The sequence below is a fragment of the Tachypleus tridentatus genome, chromosome 6 (genome assembly GCF_004210375.1).
Source record: "Tachypleus tridentatus isolate NWPU-2018 chromosome 6, ASM421037v1, whole genome shotgun sequence".
In the NCBI taxonomy this organism is placed as follows: domain Eukaryota; kingdom Metazoa; phylum Arthropoda; class Merostomata; order Xiphosura; family Limulidae; genus Tachypleus; species Tachypleus tridentatus.
In genome coordinates this window covers 33,976,557-33,998,524 of record NC_134830.1, presented here as the reverse complement: position 1 = coordinate 33,998,524, position 21,968 = coordinate 33,976,557, and the positions used below count along the sequence as shown (strand labels likewise).

The 21,968-nt window shown below is 35.3% G+C and overlaps 1 protein-coding gene across 2 annotated transcripts in view; it reads left to right on the top strand.

The window, feature by feature from the left end:
• Positions 1–15,194, top strand: part of LOC143252217 (discoidin domain-containing receptor 2-like) — a 56,458-nt gene extending 41,264 nt beyond the window's left edge. For both annotated transcript variants that reach the window (XM_076504015.1, XM_076504013.1), the window contains exons 9-12: positions 1,250–1,563; positions 3,516–3,826; positions 4,569–4,803; positions 12,136–15,194. In XM_076504015.1, coding sequence (XP_076360130.1) covers positions 1,250–1,563; positions 3,516–3,826; positions 4,569–4,803; positions 12,136–12,435 — 1,160 coding nt within the window. In that variant the 3' untranslated portion in view covers positions 12,436–15,194. The remainder of the gene's footprint in view (positions 1–1,249; positions 1,564–3,515; positions 3,827–4,568; positions 4,804–12,135) is intronic.
• The last annotated feature ends 6,774 nt before the right edge of the window (positions 15,195–21,968 follow it).

The window sequence follows — 21,968 nt, the reverse complement described above, 5'->3', positions numbered from 1 at the left end:
CTTCAAAACTCTTATAAAAATCTAGTGTTAAATTGTTTAAAATAGTAGAAAAACAGTTTTCTCCTGATTCAACAGCGGTACGTCTTCGGATTTAGAACGGTTCAGTTCCCCTCGGTAGAGCCCGGCATGACCAGGTGGTTAAGGAACTCGACTTATAAACTGAGAGTTGTAAGTTCGAATCCCCGTCACACCAAACATGCTCGCCCTTTCAACCATGGGGCGTTATAATGATTAAATTCGAATTTCGCGCAAAACTACTCGAGGACTATCTGCGCTAACTGTCCCTAATTTAGCAGTGTAAGACTAGAGGGAAAGCAGCTTGTCATCACCACCCACCGCCAACTCTTGGGCTACTCTTTTACCAACAAATAGTGAAATTAGCTGTCACATTATAACGCACCCACGGCTGGGAGGGCGAGCATGTTTGGTGTGACCGGGATTCGAACCCGCGACCCTCGGATTACGAGTCGAACACCATAACACGCTTGGCCATGCCGGGCCCACGCACATACGTACACAAAGTAGCTTGTTTCGTGATTATTGAAATTTAACTGATTTGGTTTCGAATTTCGCGCAAAGCTGCACGAGGGCTATCTGCGCTAGCCGTTCCTAATTTAGCAGTGTAAGACTAGAGGGAAGGCAGCTAGTCATCATCGCCCACTGTCAGCTCTTGGTCTATTAGTTTACCAATAAAGAGTAGGATTGACTGCCACATTATAACGACTGAAAGGGCGAGAATGTTTGGTGTAACGCGACTCTCAGATTGCGAGTGAAGCTCCGTAGCCATTTCTGGCCGATTTAACTGGATTTACATGTTTATTGTTTGAAAGGTTAATAAGAAGCTTCTAAAATATCTTTAGTACCTATATAACATTCAACAATTGATAGTTAAAACTAAATAATTCATTTGTTTTATTCTTACAGCGGCTAGTAGAAAAATAAGCAAACTATAACGCTGAATTGGCCAAGACACTCTCTCTTCTTTTCTTTTCACTTCTCTACTATATCTTAAAGTGTGTTTCTTATAGCAAAGCCACATCTAGTTATCACCGAGGGTAATCGAACTCCCTAATTTTAACAGTATAAATCCGAAGACTGGCCGCTGTCCCAGCGGGGGGACATCTTCCAAAGTAAATCACGTATCTCTGACATTGCGTCCCACAGCCAGTCCTGTTCCCATTCGATTGCCGTGCGTTTGATGGAAGTAAATGGCAAAAATACACGTTCTTTTTTAATATCGTACGCACAGACTCCACAACCTCCAGAGAGTATGCCGTTCCTGATGTCCAGAAGCCCTCGACACCTCTCAGTCACCCACCACCAACGCCAGTGAACAAGCCACCGTTCCCTCAGACGTTACCAAAGTCTCAACATACACCTAGTGAAAAGCATTACGCAGCTACGGATGTCGTTAAACTTCCCAATATTCAAGGAGTGAGCGGTAGCACTGTGTATGCTGTGCCTAACGTAGAACTGTTGGGCAGAGAGGAGCTGCCCGTCCGGGAAATTCCAAGACATAGGCTGAAGTTTCTGGAGAAACTCGGGGAAGGCCAGTTCGGAGAGGTACGAAGTCCCTCTTTAATCTGTAGTACCTGTAGCATATAAGTTACGAGAACGAAATCAACATAAAACCACGATGTCATGAATATGCCAGCAGGTATTAAACAAAACGCTTCCAAACACAACATGCAACGTACGTTAGCGTAATACACGAAAAAGCCTTGACGAAGTTTTGGTCTGGTTAAGCACCATGTTCAGGTCGAGAGGAAGCGTTTCGAGAGTTAAGTGTCAGGTCGTTTATTGACCATCATCAGAAAACCAGAACCCAACAAAAGAGAGTCAAAACGTATACACTATTATAATGACTTCAGTTTATGAGCCGCTAGTGGACTTTGAGTGCTAGGCTTTTCTTTCTGAAACGTGTTGGTTAACACCTGTTGGAATATTCTTACAATCGTCGTTTTACACTGGTTTGATTACGTATAACTTATCTCTTAAATAAATCCATATTCAGGCTTAACAAACTCGTGGTGTAAGTAGTTGTTACTATAAATATATTTATATAGATTGATTTTATAGTTGCTCTATCTTAAGTAGTCTGTTATTTTTAAGTGTTTAGAATTTTTGACATTTTCTATTCTCCGCAGGTTTTTGCTTTTCACGTCGACTAAATCCTAGTCGTTGTATTCCGTGATAAGATAGGTTTTCTCAAAATTTTGTAAAAAAAATTCCCTTTAAAAACAATCAATAACATTTCTAAAAGATTTTTACTGATAAGTGTGGAACCGTGATGTTTCCAGGTTTTTCACTCGGACAGACGATTTTAAAGAGGACAATAAATTAAAAACCTGAAACTGATGTAAAGTTTTCGTAAAACCGTCATTAAAACTAATCAAATCAAACGTCATAGTATTTATAGAAGTTGTATTTGCTTTTTATTAAATTAAGCAAAAGTAATTTATTATATATCAAAGTGTATATATGTCATAAATTGCCTAGATTTTTCAATTTTCCTTTAATAATTTGTTTTATTATGCGTCGAGTGAGAAATATTTGTTGGTTTTTTAGCACATTATCTTATTATCTTAATAATAATAATAAATAATATTATTATCTTAATTTTATTCCTATCGTACTCGTACCCCTAACTGTCGCTGAAACCCAGAAAACCCATAAGGTTTGTGACAATAATATCATAAACTACAGTTGCTTTGCTTTTCCGTTATGTTTTTTTTTTTTTTTCAGATGCCTCTTGGTTTGCCCTTCTGAGATTCAAAATCAGAGACGATTAAAAGTGAGATTTCAGATCTATAATTTGTTTCTCACAAGTCACTGTCCAATAAACGTTTCATTCGGTATTAAAATTCTCCAGTTGGGCTGGACGATGAGACACAAAAGGTTTCCTGAAACGCTATTTATGCAAGCAGTGTAATGCTTTGAATGTTACGATTTAAACGCTCTGAAACTGTTGTTTTTATGCCTCTGATTATGAATCCGATGTGAAAAAACTGAAAGAATGTGAGAAGAAAAAACATTTCCAGTTCACCTGATTTTTATCACACATTTTAGGCTTATTAGTTATTAATGTTTCGTCAGCTTTTGGTATTTCAACCTCAACTTTTTAAATCGTAAAATAAAGTTTAAAATTCTCATTCCCAAAACGTGTATTCATAATATGTACAGTGTGTATCAACGTTAATAAATATATTAATTTTTGACGCTAGATTTGTAGATTTGGTATGTGAATTTATTAATAGATTTAAACGGAACCCATAATTTATTGCTTTATATTTATGCATGTATAAATATTTATTTATTTATTTGGGATTGGAATATATATGTATACTGTCTAGGCGTAAGATGTTTAATAAAGTTATTTGTTTGTTTTTAAGCTACTCATAGAAAATTACGAAAATAAATCAGAATTCCTCCCTAGTGCTAGACTCACGTACAACCTAAACTTTCGTACTGCTAATACTATGAAGTGTAGCAAAGAAAGCCCTTATTTTGTGTAGGTCCACCTCTGCGAAGCAGATGGAATTCCTGAATTGGTCGATGTGCCTTGCTACGGTAACAAGACCATGGTTGCGGTCAAGACTTTGAGACAAAACGCGTCTGAGCAGGCCAGGAACGACTTCTACAAGGAGGTCAAGATCCTCTCTAGGCTTCGAGATCCTAACATTGTGCATGTATTAGGAGTATGTACACGTGAGGAACCGCTGGCAATGATTGTGGAATACATGGAAAACGGAGATCTTAACCAGTTTCTGCAACAACATATTCCTGAAGGTGCAGCTTACAGATCAGTGAGTGCCAAAACTCTAAGGTTAGTCATCTGTTCCCTAACTATTACCGTAATCATCATTCAGTTGGTAAAGACCTCAGATGGTTGACTTCTTGATATATACACATGTATAATATTAATTAATTCAGTTCTTAATCAATCTACATATACCTTGAAAATAGTCACTTTATTACTTACTATCAAGAAACACTGTGAATTGTTTTAATGTAAGATACCTTGTAACTTTTCAGTATTGTTGAAAATACCTTATCAGAGTCACTTCATTACTTACCATCAAGAAACATTGTTAATTGTTTTAATGTAAAATATTTTGTAACTTTTCAATGCTGTTGAAAACACCTTATCAAAGTCACTTCATTACTAACAATCAAGAAACATTGTTAATTGTTTCAATGTAAAATACCTTCTAACTTTTCAATACTGTTGAAAAGACTTTATCAGAGCCACTTCATTACATACCATCAAGAAACATTGTTAATTGTTTTAATATAAAATCTTTTGTAACTTTTCAATACTGTTGAAAAGACTTTATCGGAGTCACTTCATTACTTACCATCAAGAAACATTGTTAATTGTTTTAATGTAAAATATTTTGTAACTTGTCAATACTGTTGTAAAGACTTTATCAAAGTCACTTCATTACTTACCATCAAAAAACATTGTTAATTGTTTCAATGTAAAATACCTTCTAACTTTTCAGTACTGTTGCAAAAATAAATGTCTGTTTAATAATATATATATATTACCCTTTCTATTGCTGTAGCTACGGCAGCCTTATCTATATGGCAACTCAAGTGGCCTCAGGAATGAAATACTTGGAATCTCTTAACTTTGTGCACAGAGACCTGGCAACCCGCAACTGCCTCGTGGGCAGGGCCTACACCATCAAAGTGGCGGACTTCGGCATGAGTAGGGGCCTATACACAGCTGACTACTACAGGATTGAAGGGAGAGCCATGCTTCCAATCCGCTGGATGGCCTGGGAAAGTATCCTGCTGGTAAACAACAACTTCCATTTCACACCCTTCTTTAATACAAATAAAGGACCATCTTATCCGGGCCAAGTGATTAGGACACTCGACTCGAAATCTGAGTGTTGCGGGTTCGATCCCCGTTACATAAAACATATTCGCTTTTTCAGCCGTAGAGACGTTACAATGTGACGGTCAATCTCACTATTCGCTGGTAAAAGAGTAGCCCAAGAGTTGGCGATGGGTGGTGATGACTAGCTGTATTCCCTCTAGTCTTACACTGCTAAATTAGGGACGGCTAGCGCATATAGCTAGAATTGAAATTACAAGATTTCAAAACGTAAAAAGACAACTGATCTCAGAATAGAAAATCAGGAAGTTAGGGCTAAATTTATATGAGAATAAACCAAAAATTACGAAAACTAGCCAGAAAAAAAGTGCATATTTACAGTATATATGAAACAAAGGTCAGTATTCCGTAAATATAATAAATATATTCTGGTATAAATTATAAAAGAAACAAAGACAAACTTGTAGCATGCAAGGAACCTGTCTGTGCACTTTTAGATTTTGAACATATTCTGTCCTGGTAAAATGAAACTTAAGTATAGTCCTAGTAAAATGAAACTTAAACATATATAGTCCTAGTACACGAAACTTCAAGTTTATTTAGTAAAATAAAAATTATATAACACAACATAACAAAGTTCATTACAAAATTTTCCACTGATTTATGCCTAACACAACACAGTAAACTCAATACTCACCTTCTAATGATTTATATATAACACAACATAACAAAGTTCATTATCAAATTTATCTGATTTATGCCTAACACAACACAATAAACTCAATACTCACCTTCTAGTGATTTATACACTGCTGGCCAAAATCTTAAGGCCAATGAACATTAAGAAACAATATGCATTTTGCGTTGTCAGACTCAACCACTTATTTGAGTAGAGCTTCGAAAGATGGCAATAATAAAAAAGGAAAATAAAATAAAACCTTTTTAGCATTTAATAGGGGAAATGTAAACACTATGAAATAAACCTGAATACTAGTTGGTTAAAAGTGTAAGACCATACTGAAACGAAGCGTTAATCGATAAACACGTAACGAAATTACTCATTTGTGTTCAAGCATTAGCGTTGTCAACATCTCTCGCTGACAACTTTTGTGTTACATTGGGTAAAACCATGGCAAAGGCTAAAAAGTTGACATAGTCTGAACGTGGCAGAATTGTCAAGCTGCAAAAACAAGGTCTCTCTCAACGTGCCATCGCTGGTGAGATTTGGGCATAGTAAAACTGCTGTTGCAAATTTCTTAAAAGACCCTGAGGGATACGGAGGGAGAATTTTAAGTGGTCGGCCCAAGAACATTTCGCCGGCGTTGAGCAGGAGGATTCCGCAGGTTGTCTGGCAAGACACCAGCCGATCGTCGAACCAGATTAAGGTTCTTACGGACGCAGAATGTAGCTTAAGAACAATAAGACGGCATCTACGAGAGAAAGGTTTAAAAACCGTAAATGTCTTCAAAGGCCACGCCTCCTTCCACACCACGAAACAGCTTGGTTAAACTTTGCTGAGAAACACCAAACATGGAACGTAGAAAACTGGAAGAAGGTTTTTTTCTCTGTTGAGAAAAAAATTAACCTGGATGATCCAGATGGCTTCCAACGTTACTGGCACGATAAAGATATTCCACCGGAAACATTTTCTACACGACACAGTGCAGGAGTTTCCATCATGATCTGGGGTGCTTTCTCCTTCCATGGAACAATGGAATACAGATTATACAGGGGCGTCAAACAGCAGCTGGCTACATTGGCATGTTGGAGAGAGCGTCCTTATTGACTGAAAGCCTTCGTTTGTGTGGGAATGACTGGATCTTTCAGCAGGACAACGCTGCATTCCACAATGCCCGCAGAACAAAGGACTTTTTTCATGGCGAATAACGTGATTCTTTTGGACCTTCCAACGTGTTCGCCCGAAGAGAACCCCATTAAAAATGTTTCGGGGTGGATGGCAAGGTAAGTCTATAGAAATGGACGTCAATTTCAAACAGTGCACGATCTTCGTAAAGCCATCTTTACCACTTAGAATACCATTCCAGCAAGCCTTCTGCAAACTCTTATATCGACCATGCCAAGCAAATATTTGAAGTTATTCGCAATGATGGCCTTGCAACTCACTACTGAGACCTTTTGTTTGGCATTTTCTATCCTGTTTAGGACTTCTTTTTGGTATAGTCTCAAACTTTTAAACAGCTAGTATTTAGGCTAGTTTTATAGTGTTCACATTTTCCCTATTAAATGCTAAAAAGATTTTTTTATTATTTTCCCTTTTCTTATTTTCATCTTTCGAAGCTCTACTCAAATAAGTGGTTGAGTCTAACAACGCAAAATGCATATTTTTTTCTTTATGTTCATTAGCCTTAATGTTTTGGCCAGCAATGTGTATAACACAACACAACAAAGTTCATTATTAATATAAGCAACGTTATCAACATAACAGTGTCTCTATTTACATCAATAAAAAAGTGGTTACAAAGGGGACAAAGGTATTAATTCTCCTTGAATGAGGGTTATTCACCATCTTAACTAACTGATCATAAACCAAACAATACTAATCCATATTTCCAACTTTTGTAATTTCTTACTTGTTTACACATTAGATATCTTTTCTAAATATTTTATATAAATTTTTCATTTCAATGGAAGTGTAGAAACTTATTTTCAGTTTTATTTGACACTTTGATTAGTGAAACATAAAAAAACAAAGAACAGTATTGTTTTAACGGACAGGACACAAGTGAATGTCTCTTCACGTGTAATTCATTACTAGATAATTATTTGTGAAATTTCAAGGTTCTTGCTTGTCGTCTTGAATGAAACTGATGAGGCACATACTGTGTTATTGAAGGTGGTGCTAACTATCAAATGGGCCTATTATACACTCAGTAGCCACTTTATTGCGTACACGCACTCTTTAACGTAAATAGCCAAACAGCGAATCATGCGGCTGCAACTCAATATACAAAACATGTAGGCATGGGCAAGAGGTTTAGTTGTTGTTCGGCCATACATTAGAATGGGGAAGATGCGTAATTTAAGCGACTTTGGTCATGAAATGATCGTTGGTACCAGATGTGGTGGTTCCAGAATCTCAGAAACTGCTGACCTCCTTGCATTTTCACGCACTACAATTTCTAGAGTTTGCAGAGAACAGTGCGAAATACAAAAAAATATCCAGTGAGCGGCAGTCCTGTGGGCAAAAAAGATTTAGTTAAAGAGAGAGATCAGAGAAGAATGGCCAGACTCATTCAAGCTGACACGAAGGCCACAAATACTCAAATAACCAATCTTTACAACAATGGTGTGCAGAAGGGCATCTCTGAATGTACAACGTGTCAAACCTTGAAGCGGATGGGCTACAGCAGCAGAAGATCACGCTGGTATCCACTCTTGTCAGCTAAGAACAGGAAGATGAGGCTACAGTGGACACAGGATTACCAAAACTGGATGATTGAAGATTAGAAAAACGTCGTCTGCTCTGACGAATCTCGATTTATGCTGCGATATGCAGATTGTAGGATTAGAATTTGGCATAAACAGCATGAATCCATGGATCCATTTTGCCTTGAACTGTGGGGAATGTTTTCTTGGCACACATTAGGTCCCTTAATACCAATTAAGCATCATTTGAATGCCTCAGCGTACCTGAACATTGTTGCTGACCTTCTGCATTCCTTTATGACCACAGTCTACCCATTTTCCAATGACTACTTCCAGCGGGATAATGTGCCATGTCACAAAAGCATGCATTACCTTAAGATGGTTCTACGAACATGACAGTGACTTCAGTGTACTCCAATGGTCTGGTCAATCCCCAGATCTCAGTCCAATAGAGCACCTTTGGGATGAGGTGGAACAGGAGGTTTGCAGCATGTCTTGAATCCATGACACGAAGAATTCAGGCTGTTATGGAGGCAAAAGGGGTTCTACCTGATACTAGATAAGTGTACCTAATAAAGTGGCCACTGAGTATATATGAATTACACAAAGGAATATAGCACTAACAACTAATTGTGGTCAGCCAAACAAAAAGGCAGACTTAACCTTCTTCTAAAAAAGTTCTGATGCACTGAAAACAGAGCAAATGATTCAAAAAAATGTACACATTTTATGCTAACACGAGAAAGGAACATATGCATTAAATATTAAACTTTAACCAAGAAAATGAACAATATGTTTTTATATAACCTTTACTATCAGAGGGGTTCAAAAATTGGATCACTTTTATGTTTTTGCAACACTCAGCGCAAACAACTGACCAAAACCGTTACTTGAAATCACATCATTTCATATGTTAAATATGTTGGAAACCCTACAAGTAATTTGTGGAAATAAGTGTAATATTACAAATCAGTAGCCAACAAAATCATATTATTCTATTAGATCTAATAGATACTTCAGTAAGATGTATTTAAAAAAATAAACAGATTCCTCTTTGGAAAGCCTAGTGTTAAAATTTTAAATGACAACTGACGATAGAAAGAAATTTTTCTCTTTCAGTTTAAATTCAGTTAAAGATAATTACGTTACCTCTGTTCTTGCTCAGCTGTACACTTTAGTTAAATTCCACAAACAATGAGTGAACAATGAATCTAGAGAAATCGATTCATTCATATCAGTAAAGGTAACTGTGAGTACAACAACAGTGTTTATTTTTTAAGCTCTCTCAAACCGTTTTCAATAATCGATAGCAACTTCTTACGATGTGAAACATCGGTATAACTAAAAGCAATCCTAAATATGAGTTATAAACTATTATATGTAGGATGTTTCTTTTAACTTACTTTCGCTATAAGCACTTCAAAAATAGCTCCTTGTCAGAAATAATTCTATTCAGTGAACTACATAACCTCCAAGTCATAGTGAAGGCATGTAGGACGTAATATCTTGGGCTCCTATTGTGATTGTGCTGGAGGCTAAAAGACTATCGATTGAATAAGTCTTTTAAATTGCCTTTGAATATTCTGACTTTTCAATTTTTCCTTCAGTGTGGTTCAGCAGGAGACAATGAAAGCTTTAGTACTGTCAGATCCAGTACTATGGGTGAAATATGGCCGTTATAGCTCTCATCAGTGTGATGTATTAATTTCTTTGTCTTACTTGAAAGGAAGCTTACCTGTCTGACAGAAATCCCATCTCGCGTCATCCTTCGACCTGGTAGTTTCCAATCATGATTCTTCAATCTGCCTTTACGTAAATGCAGCGTGACATTACCGTTCGACATAAACTAGTGTTTAATCAGAAGAAACTTCCTATTGGCGGATTTAAATAAACTGACACTTCCCCTGTCTCCTTTCTTTTCTTTTTTTGGTTTGTTTTGTTTTGAATTTCTCTCAAAGCTACACGACGGCTATTGTGCTAGCCATCCTTAATTTAGTAGTGTAAGACTAGAGGGAAGGCAGCTAGTCATCACCACCCACCGTCAACTCTTGGACTACTCTTTTACCAACCAATAGTGAGATTGACCGTTACGTTATAACGCCACCATGACTGAAAGGGCGAGCATATTTCGTCTGGCGGGGATTCAAATCCGCTACCCTCAGATTACGAGTCGAGTGCCTTAATCACCTGGCCATGCCGGACTTTTCTCTTTTTTTTTTTTTTTTTACTCAGACGTATATAAAATTGATAAAATTTAGATTTATGCTCATATTAAGCAATCTATGTTTAAGTTATCTGTCTTATATTATAACTGAATTAAGAAATATTTAAAACAGAAACAGAAGAGAAGAAACGCCGCATTTTAATGTTCACGTTCAGTTGTACCTCGGCGGTATTTGATTTCAGCAATAGTTTGATCAACAGAAATGTTCTTCATATATATATATATATATATATATACATGGATATATATTATTCTTCAGAGTACTTTTAAATGAATTTCGCAAGTAAGAAAAATTCTTGTTTGTCCAACAGTCAACATAAATTCAGCTAAATAAAAACAAAAGCGAAAATAAAGAAAATGTATAAGAAAGCTGCAATTTTTTGTAAATTCCTCTTGAAACGCCCCCTAGTGGCACAGTGGTATGTCTACGGACTTACACACTAAAAACCGGCTTTCGATACCCGTGGTGAGCAGAGCACAGATAGCCCATTGTGTAGCTCTGTGCTCAGTTCAAAACAAACAAACAAACAAACCTCTTGAAGCTTATTTTTTAAGGTTCAAACATTGTAATTTTTTTTTCAAAAAATCGTAAATTTTGTTTGTTTGTTTTTAATTTCACGCAAAGCTACCTTAGGGTTATCTGCGTTAGCAGTCCCTAATTTAACAGTGTGAGACTAGAGGGAAGACAGCTAGTCATCATCACCCACCGCTAACTCTTGGACTACTCTTTTACCAAGGAACAGTGGGATTGACCGTTCTTTATAGCGGCCCCACGGTTTGAAGGCCAAGCGTGTTTGGTGTGACGAGGATTTGAATCACCGACTCTCAGAATACGAGTTGAGCGTTTTAACTTTCTGATCATGTCAGGCCGCGTAAGTTTTGCATAGCTACCATTGGTTTCGGAAGTGACCGACCAAATAACTATCGTTATTGAAATAGAACTTCTTTACAGAATGTATAGAATAGTAAAAAGAAAAGAATTCTAATCGCAGACACTGAAATCTATAAGTCTACTTATCATAAGCTTAACATTAGCTAAGCTCTTATTAAGTACGGCTTATATCCGATAAGCAAATAAAATAACACTGTAATTTATGTATGTTTTTTTGCTTTACTACAGTTGCGGGTAAACTTTACTGAATTTGATCTATCAGTAAATAAACTTTTAACGTTATTCTACGATCTAATGTCAGACCGTATCAAAAACGTTTGGTTGTCTAAGTCCGGCATGGCCAGGTGGGTTAAGGCGTTCGACTCGTAATATGACTCGAATCCCGGTCGCATCAAACATGCTCGCCCTTTCAGCCGTGGGGCGTTATAATGTGACGTTCAATTTTACTATTCGTTGGTAAAAGAGTAGCCCAAGAGTTGGCGATGGGTGGTGATGACTAACTGCCTTTCCACTGCTAAATTAGAGACGACTAGTGCAGATGGACCTCGTGTAGCTTTGCGCGAAATTCAAAAAACAATCAAACTTTCTTTAATTATATAATGAAGAGAGTTTCTCCCAGTACCGATGATTTCAAGTATCAATTGAAATGCACATGTAGATAGTAAGGTGCGCGTGGATTTTCAGAACAGATAAAAACTTAGTATAATTATAACGTATGTTTATTTTTAGTCTATTTTTATGTCTTTCAGAAGATCTTACCTTTTACTTTTTGTTTTCTCATTCCAGGGCAAATTCACAACGAGAAGTGATGTCTGGGCCTTTGCCGTTACTCTATGGGAAATCTTAACCTTCGCCCGGCAGCAGCCCTATTCCGACTTGGGTGATGAGCAAGTAATCGAGAACGTAGGGCATTTCTATCACAACGATGGTCTGCATGTACTTCCCTCTCAGCCTCCAAATTGCCCCAAAGAGATTTATGATCTCATGCGTGAGTGTTGGCAGAGAAACGATAACGATAGGCCTAATTTTAGAGAAATACATCTGTTCTTACAGAGAAAGAACTTAGGCTACTCTCCTCAACTATGAGCCAAATCATTTAATGTGAAAACTGACCTTTCCTTGACTAGAAGAGATTTTTTATCTGTTCTGGAAAATATTCAGTTTGACTTGATGTGTTCTGTTAATCTAACAAGTGTGTGCTTGTGATCATTGATTAAGCCTAACTTTAGGTGTAATATTTAATGTACTGGCAGAATATCGTAAGTAATTAACTTAATTAAAAATATCTCGAACAAAGCACTCCATAGACAGGTGAGAAGCTCTGAACACTGCCCTCTTTACTTTGAATTTTGACCTGGAACAATTTGACGAACTTTGTAGCAGTATGGTGTAAAGGGTGCTAAGTAGAACGCTTGAAATTCCCAACTACGAGAGTGGTGCTACTAAAACAGTTCCAGTGGGTGTGTAAGGCATGTACTTGAAAATCAACTAAAATCAAGCTCAACAGTTTCACTTGGTGATATTATGAGCATAACTTTTGCTGGAGAGACCTGGCTGAGTACTCGATAAGAGCGCCATCTGTGATCTCTCCATAACAACCATATCAATTCCAATTATGGAATTTATCTATGATTGTTTTCTTTTGTAAATGAGTGGAACATGCATGTACAGATCCTTAAAAAAAAGATAATTATGTGTTAAGTATCTAGATGTATGGATTCTACGATAAATGTAAGTTTAAGAGAAAATACGGTTATGAGTACTTACTGTAAGCATAGCCTTTACTGTGTTCAACTTGACGCACTTCAATGCAAATATATGCACACCTATACGGATAACAATATTCTTTTTCAGTCATAATTATATGTGCATTTTTTAGAATTCTACGTTAGAAAATTTTAAATTCAAAAACGTAAATATATATATATATATATATCAAAGGCACTCACGATTTGGTGAGCCTAAAAATGACCATTCTTTCACAGATGTCATTGTGATGGTGTCACTGTAAATTTGTTCTTTCAGATGAACTGTTATTCTATTTATTAACGTGGTTCCTTTTATTCTTCATTACACACGAATGTATTCTGTAAAATTGTAGAATTCTCTTCGAGTTTATTGCGTACATTCTAACCTTAAAAAAAAACACACACATATAACCTTTGGCTTGGAAGTGTTATGGAAAATTCCGTTGTCACACTTCAAACGTATTGAACTATGAGAAAGAAAAAGAACACTATACATATTTTCCTCCTTTAGTAAAAGTAGTAAACATTGAACTATACTTCAATTAATAAAAATTTGCTACATGCAAATCACATTCACATATTTCAAATAATTTGAGACATATTTTGTATCTATAGAAACGAGTATTCATGCTTCTCAAAAATGTTTTCCTTAAGTCCCACTCTTGCTCTTATACAAAAAACCATTCGAACCAACAACTCTGCTGTGATAAGACGTATGGATCAAGCACTGTACACATTGTATATATTAAGGTAAGAATGAAGACACACTTGGAATGTAAGGCTTTAGCCACTTAACTGAAAACCTGAAACAGGAATGTGTATATCGTTTTAACAAAGAATTTCCTGATGTTATGATCAATTAGTTCAAAATTGCTTTTTCACAGACAACTTTATTGTGGGTGTTGTTGTTGTTTTTTTTTGGTGGATAGAGCGAAAAGAATAAATCTTGATAGAGCATTTTAATGTGACAGTTTAGTGGATTAAACAAGTCTATGTAATGGAATATAAAATGTTAATCATAAAGCACTATATATCAGTAATAAATATTATGATGGTTAAGAAAAATTACCTTTTTTAAGCCTATTAAAATCATAAATGGTTCAAAACTAATTTAGATTTAAAACTTCACTAATAGAAAATACTGTTTTGAACAGATTTATCAAAGTTTGATGATAACATATGGGACATCTTTAAGTAAAACGGCACAGGTTAGCTAAATGATTTAACATTTTTTGTTTCGTAACTAGTAAACGTTTTATCATCCCAAAATTCTAATGTCTCCATTCTTTTATTAATGGAATGTGCTGTTATACTCGTGTTATTGTCATAATGTCATGTCAAGTTGAAACCCTTTTCAAGTTAAACTGGTATGCGTGGTTAAAACTTTTGATAATACGACTTTTTCTGTTTTCAAAGAATTTGCTAATGAATTATAAGAGGTCTTAAATATGACACATAACTTACCAATACCTACTTAATTTGTAACTTTAACAAACTGCATGTATTTATTGGTGAGTATTTCTGAGAATCAATGTTTTGTCTGCATAGAAAAAAAAAATTATAATATTAGTCTATATTAAGTTACATTTTTTCTTTAATTTAAATCCTAAATGTAGGGGAAAAACAGTTGCTTGGAGTTGTTGTAAATTTTATTAGAAACAGTGACGAAAAATAAAACTATCTACATTGTTTAATTAAATGTTCAGCTAACTTAACTTTTGAAAGTGTGATAATGATACAGAAAAGATGAGAAAAGCTATGATTGGTTGGTTTCATTACGTTTATAAATCTCGCTATTTTACATATTACAAGCACTTATGCAAGATATGTCGAACCTTTTTGTAAAACTTCAAAACACCAGATGCCTTCCGATTTGTTGTAAAAACAAACAAACTTGTAAACAATAAAGTTTTCTTACATGTTTAGCTAATAATAGTCACCTTCAGTAGGTAGAATTAAAAAGGTCACAATTTTTCCTTGCCTGTGTAACTTGACCTAGTGCACTTTATAGTATTACAAATTGTTTGTATAAACGTGCGTCTATTTTATGTATAAGGGAAAGTTCACTATCTCTATTAAACTGTGTCTCCACTTTCAGTGTCTAAACGTTATTATTTTCAAAGCATCTTAATAATTGTTATTAATACAGAAAGTTGACGTTTTCTCAATACGGTGTTAAAGGTGTTAAATAACACCGCATAACATCTTTATTGTGCTTTCGTTTTAATTATTTTCACTCTCCTATTGGGCCAACGGTCAGCTTGAGAGCTTATAACATTAAAATTCAAGGATCAATTCCTCAGATGGGCACTGCACAGAGAGCCCATTGTGTTGCTTTATACATTATTCCACACCTACAATTAGCTCTACTGTTTTAAAATGAGTCTACGATTTTCTCAGTGGCAACGTAATAATGTCTCTCTAAGTCTGGCAAATGCTGCAAAGACATTTTGATAATTACGTTCCTACTTTTCGAATTCATCCAAGGATCAGACACGGTTCTTATCCTCTGTCTATATGTACATAAATATATGTTGTGTGTCCGTGTAACTACTTCACAGGGTGTGGATAGGTCTTCACCAAATTGGAATGGAGGTTCATTAGGTCCATGTGGGAGTGCATACAAATTTTCAGTTTTGTATTTTGCGGTTTTACTCACTACCTCAATTCCTCTGCATGGATATTCACCATATTTAATAGTGAAATTTTTGTTTCGTCCACGGGGAGATATGTACAAACTTTCAGGTTTGGATTTTGCGATTTTTGGTTTTTATGGGCGCTTTCGCATTTTTTTAACACTACTTCGCCCCCTTTGATGGATCTTCATCAAATTTGGATTGAAGGTTTGTTGGGCCAACGAGGAAGTTCATACAAGTTTGTCATTTCACATTTTATGTTTTTCTGTTTTGTGTGGCTCTCTCTCTCTCTTTTTTTTTTTTTACAATTATGTACAAGGAAAGCAACTTTACGATAACCTATCATTAATCATGAATTTAAACAACTTTCTTCCAGAGGACGAATACTTCAACTAGGTTTTAATAACTTCTGTATTGTGACAAAAATTCTTTCATAAGCTATCTCTCCCTTCTTCAAACTATCCCCTCGGTGGACTCAGCCCGATGTGGCTTTACTATAAGAAAACACACCATTCAAACTATAACCTGTAATAAATTAAACTAAAGGGGAAATGCCTCAAACACTTGACCTCTTTACTTAGCCCGGCATGGCCAGGTGGTTAAGGCATGCGACTCGTAATCTGAGGATCGCAGGTTCGAATCCCCGTCACACCAAATATGCGCACCATTTCTGGCGTTATAATGTTACGGTCAGTCCCATTATTCGTCGGTAAAATTGTAGCCCAAGAGTTGACGGTGAGTGGTGATGACCTTGCCTCTTAGTAATATACCGCTAAATTAGGGACGGCTAGTGATGATAGTCCTCGCGCAGCTTTGCGCGAAATTCAAAAAACAAACAAAACTTTTTTTTTAACATTAGGTTTAAATTTCTATATTTGCAATGTCTTGTGTGTTTTTTATTTCGCGCAAAGCTACTCGAGGGCTATCTGCGCTAGCCGTCCCTAATTTAGCAGTGTAAGACTAGAGGGAAGGCAACTAGTCATCACTAGTCCAACTCTTGGACTGCTCTTTTACTAACGAATAGTGGGATTGACCGTAACATTATAACTCCCCTACGGCTGAAAGGGCGAACATGTTTGGTGCGACTGGTATTCGAACCCGCGACGTTCGGATTACGAGTCGAACGCTTTAACACGCTTAGCCATGCCGGGCCGTTTGAAATGCCAGCCTTTCTCGAATCCAGTACTAATCAAAGTGTTTTTATGTTATAAGCCTTCATAATGACCGCTGAACCACTGGGAAGCACATAAGTCGACTGAACTATAAAATAAAACTGTCTTTTCTTCCTATTTAAAGTCTCAAGGTATAATCATTTTAACCAATTAACCTAGTTATTTCTTTTAGATGAAAGCTTCGATAATATCTGTACAACACTGAATATAACAAGGTAAAACTGTGTAAAGATATTTAAATATAGAGATAGAAGTTTCACTATTTCGACATTCTGACCAAATATTAGAAACAACTGAAGATTATAAATTAGCTTAGAAAATAACAACTCTCAATTAACACAGAAAGCCACTTCAGTGAAGCTGAGTCGCACAAACAACGAGACTGATCTGATGTATTTACGAAACGAAAGCGGAATGAGAGAGTTTTAACTGATGCAAAGTTATTTCACAAATACATTAACTGTTTAAAAATGGTAAACTGCAAATTCTTCAAACTTGCATTTTCAAGTTTCTTAACGATGAAATGTTTGTCTTTAACAGGAAGAACAAATCGCGATAAAGTACTTGAATTAAAGAAGTCCTCGTGACAAGCAAAATAAGGCCTGAGCTGAATCACGTAATCAGGCTACTTTTGTAACTTTAAAATTAACTGTTAACATGTAAATTATTTGTTAAGAATATTTCTATTTGTTTTAAATATTTCAAAGAAATAAATGTGCTGGAACAAAAGAAAGTGAAATTTTGTTTGTTGAATTATTTTAAAACTTGATGTTTCTTGAACTTAAAAATTCTGTTAAAGAGATATTAAAGTTTCATAATACTTTCAAGTACAAAGTTAAATATTATTCATCTGTTCTGGTTGTAAAAACGTTGATTTTATGAAGTGCAGTTAAACATTTTATGAAAAATATTCCAGTAATCATAACATTACATATTCAGTCAAACCATTTTTAAATTGATATTTGAAATGTAAATAAAGGTCCCCAGAACATAAGTATCAAAATAAAACAGGCAGAAAATATATCTAATAAATTTAGTAGATCATTTAAACAGTTATATATTTTACTTATTCTAACTGATAAGTTTTAATTAAAATCGAGTATATCCAGCTTAGTACTGATGAGTTCGCATTTAATTTTACAATTACCCAATAATTTTGGTTAGGCGTGGCCAAAATGTTAGAGTGAGTGCGTTATAAATGCAACAGTCAATTTCGTTATTTAGCTCAAAGATATAGACAACGTCCTTACGACGGCGGTTGTTGCTAAATTAATGCCTTCTCACTGGTCATCGCTTCAAAATTAGCTACAACCTAATTTTATAGTCTTTCTGATCTGGTCGTTAATCCCACTTGCGCATAAAATGCCTTTCAGGTTAAATATTGCAGTTTCCAATAACCTTACCACAATGTGGCATGTACGAAACGAGCATTGACACATTTTGGTATTCTATAAAATATATACTTTTAATACTTTGATTTTTATCATAAATCAAAAAAGGGGTCGTACCAATCTCACTGCTAAAATAATTCAGTTGCCTGCTAAAAACATAATTTTTATTAATGTAAATTTTACACATTAACACAATGGTCTCTCTGATATTCAGGTTAGGGTAGTGTTGTGCCAGTTAAGCATACTCTCATTATTTATACTAAACTTGAATCTTTAAAGTTCAGCGACAAAGAATGGGGAAGGGGTGATAAAAACAGAAAACAAGTTCCTAAAAAAAGATCATATGTAGCTACTGCGTACAACGTCCAAGAAATCCATCAATCATTTGCAAATTTACCTTTAACAGAATATGAATTCGTGTTTTGAAATAAATTTTAAGGTTTCATTCTCGGTTACGTAAGTGAAATGGTAAAATTTCAATTACATACTCTAAGTAAAAAAAAATAAACATTCTTTTGGAATATCATTTCATTGTTTGATTCAAATCGAGAAAGGACAAAATGTTGTTCGAAATGGAATATAAGAGTCAACCTTTATGACGTTCCGGAATGTATCTCATATAATACAGAAGGATCAGGGACATTTTCTTCAAAAGTGAACCGACGGTTTTTATGCTGAAAAACAAATTATCCTCACACCATTTAAGTTCCATGGTAGTATTAAATACCTTTCACGAACTAGTTTGTCTGGCGAAAGTAGAAGCCAATTACATTCAATTATATAAACATAAAATACAATGCTAATATGGAAGTCAAGTATTATTCGTGCCCGGATAAATGAACAAATGAGTAAAACAACAAATGATTTTGTTCATATAACCCAAAATTAACTATTTGTATTCTTTGTTGAACAACACTGGTGCTGAACTAGCTTCAGGTACATTTACTCGTATTTTTAAAACATGGAGAACATGAAGATTTTTGGAAATTTCCTAAGAATAAAACATCGAACATAACTCTTTCATGTTCAACTCCTTCCATTTACTCAATACAATGTTTAAGTATTGGTGGATTGGAGGGCCTAGCATGGCCAGTGGATTAAGACACTCGATTTGTAATGTAAGGGTCGCGGGTTCGAATTGTCGTCACACCAAATATGCTTGCCCTTTCAGCCGTGGAGGTGTTATAATGTGCAGTCAATCCCACTATTCGTTGATAAAAGAGTAGCCCAAGAGTTGACGGTGGGTGGTAATGACTAGCTGCCTTCCCTATAATCTAAAACTACTAAATTAGGGACGGCTAGCGCAGATAGCCCTCGAGTAACTTTGCGCGAAATTCAAAACAAACCAAACCAATCGTGGATTGTATCAAAAGATGTTTGCATTTTTTAATTATTGTTCTAAATTTTGACATCTGATTAAGTTAAAAATATTATCAACGTCTTAAGTTCTTCAGTTAGTTTATGCATGTTTGTGTGATTAAAAATACCTTTCCACATTTTGAGATTCAGTTGAGACATTGCAGACATAAAACAATATCTAGACTATCATAACAATATTTAAGTTAGTCCTCAGTTCTGTCAGATAAATGTATCACATTTTCACTTTTCTGATAATGATTTGTATTGTAGTTTGAGTTTGTAATATTGTGATTTTGGAAACATTGATTTGTTTGTTTCGAATTAAGCACAAAGGCTATCTGTGTTCTGCCCACCAGTTGTATCGAAACTTGATTCATAACATTGTGATTCCGCAGACGTGCCACTGAAAAGAATGTCACTAAATGAATTGAGGAATACGCGTTGTAGAAATTATAATTAAACTATGGATTATCTGTAATTAATTATTTATAAAAATTGTTTGTTTTTGAATTTCGCACAAAGGTACTCGAGGGCTATCTGTGCCTAATTTAACAGTTTAAGACTAGAGGGAAGGCAGCTAGTCATCACCACCCACCGCCAACTCTTGGGCTTCTCTTTTGCCAACGAATAGTGGGATTGACCGTACATTATAACGCCACCACGGCTAAAAGGGTGAGCATGTTTTGGCGCAACGGGGATGCGAACCCGCGACCCTCAGATTACGAGACGCACGCCTTAACACGCTTGACCATGCCGGGACATTTATGAAAATACTACTTATATGACAAAACGAAGGAGACTGGTAAAACTTTAAAATATAATATATATTATTGAATAACACTGTGGCATTTTGAAATGTCGTTGATTTTCCCGAAGAGTGACAAGTTAGGTCCGCTAGATAATGAAACTCCACATGATCGTTAAGGCGAAATTATTTGAACTTTCTAGCTTTGAATCCGCGAAAAACAGAGAGACTAGAAACAAATGCATATTTACACACACACAAACAATATTTTTTGAAGTAAAAAACAAATGAATGTGTATTTTATGGACAAAACAGACAGTTGTCTTTACTGCTGACTTACTACCTTCCCCCTGACCAATGCTTCAACAATAGTTATCTGTAATCGTTATGCAACGTAGATCAACTAACTCAGATGAGATCGTATTCCCGACTGAATAGATATCTTGTTCCTTAATTTGCTAACACCACACTTCTTCAGAGTGCTGGTCATTTCCAATAAAACATAAGGAAAGCCAAAACTACAAAAGATCACCTTACTGCTAACTAAAACGACAACACTCGAACTTCACAGTTTATAGATGACCTTGCAGCTACAGTAAACACGGGAATACAAAGTGTGATATTCTAGGTGAATGATAAAGAACAATAAGTAACTAGAGCAAAAAGAGCTTTACAACCTTTTTAACTTCCTTGTTATGTGGAAATTGTACAAACAAAAAAGGTAGAAATTTTCTTAAATTAATATAAGGTGGTAGAAAATACATAGTATAGGTATATGTTAGAATATTTACACATTCTCACAAAGTAGGATTTCATCAAACGATTATTTAAGTTGTTGTTTTCAACACTTTTATTCTCATTTTTCTCTAATAATAACTGTCCATGCACATAACTAAGTACTGCCACCTGTTTCTTTTTAGGCTAAACTTGCCCATACGATAAATACGAAGATTAATTTAAGATTTGATTTACAAATTGTTACGATTAAGCTTCAAGTCTCAAATAACTTTTCATAAAATCTTCACCTAATTACAGTCAACACCTATAAGATTATGTAACATAAATTTTGTTCCTGGATAGTATATGTTATTTCCTAATTGTTTATGTTGTAAAAGTACAGAAAATGGCCATTATTCCCGTAAAACTTTGCTTTTGTGACCTGGATAATGAAATTTAGAAACTAACCTATTTTCTATGTAAAAATGGGCAAATTTGCACATTTTCGTTTACATAAGGTCTGAATAAAACAACATATGAATCACGATTTACATGTATTTATACTAAAGTTATACAAAAATGAACAAAATGTTTAGAACTGAGTAGTTTTCGATATTTGCGAATGTAATGTAAATCACTTTCACGTATCAGCCCCCAAATATAGTATCCCATCATGTTTTGGTTATACGCTCTCAGGTCACAAAATCAAAGTTTGAAGAGAAAAATAGGTCTTTTTCCATTTACTTTATGCATAAGCAATTGGGAACTAACACTTTCTGCCCAGGAACAAGAAAAAGTAAAATTTTGTTACATAGTGCAATCAGTATCCTGTCACACTTGGTTAATTGCAA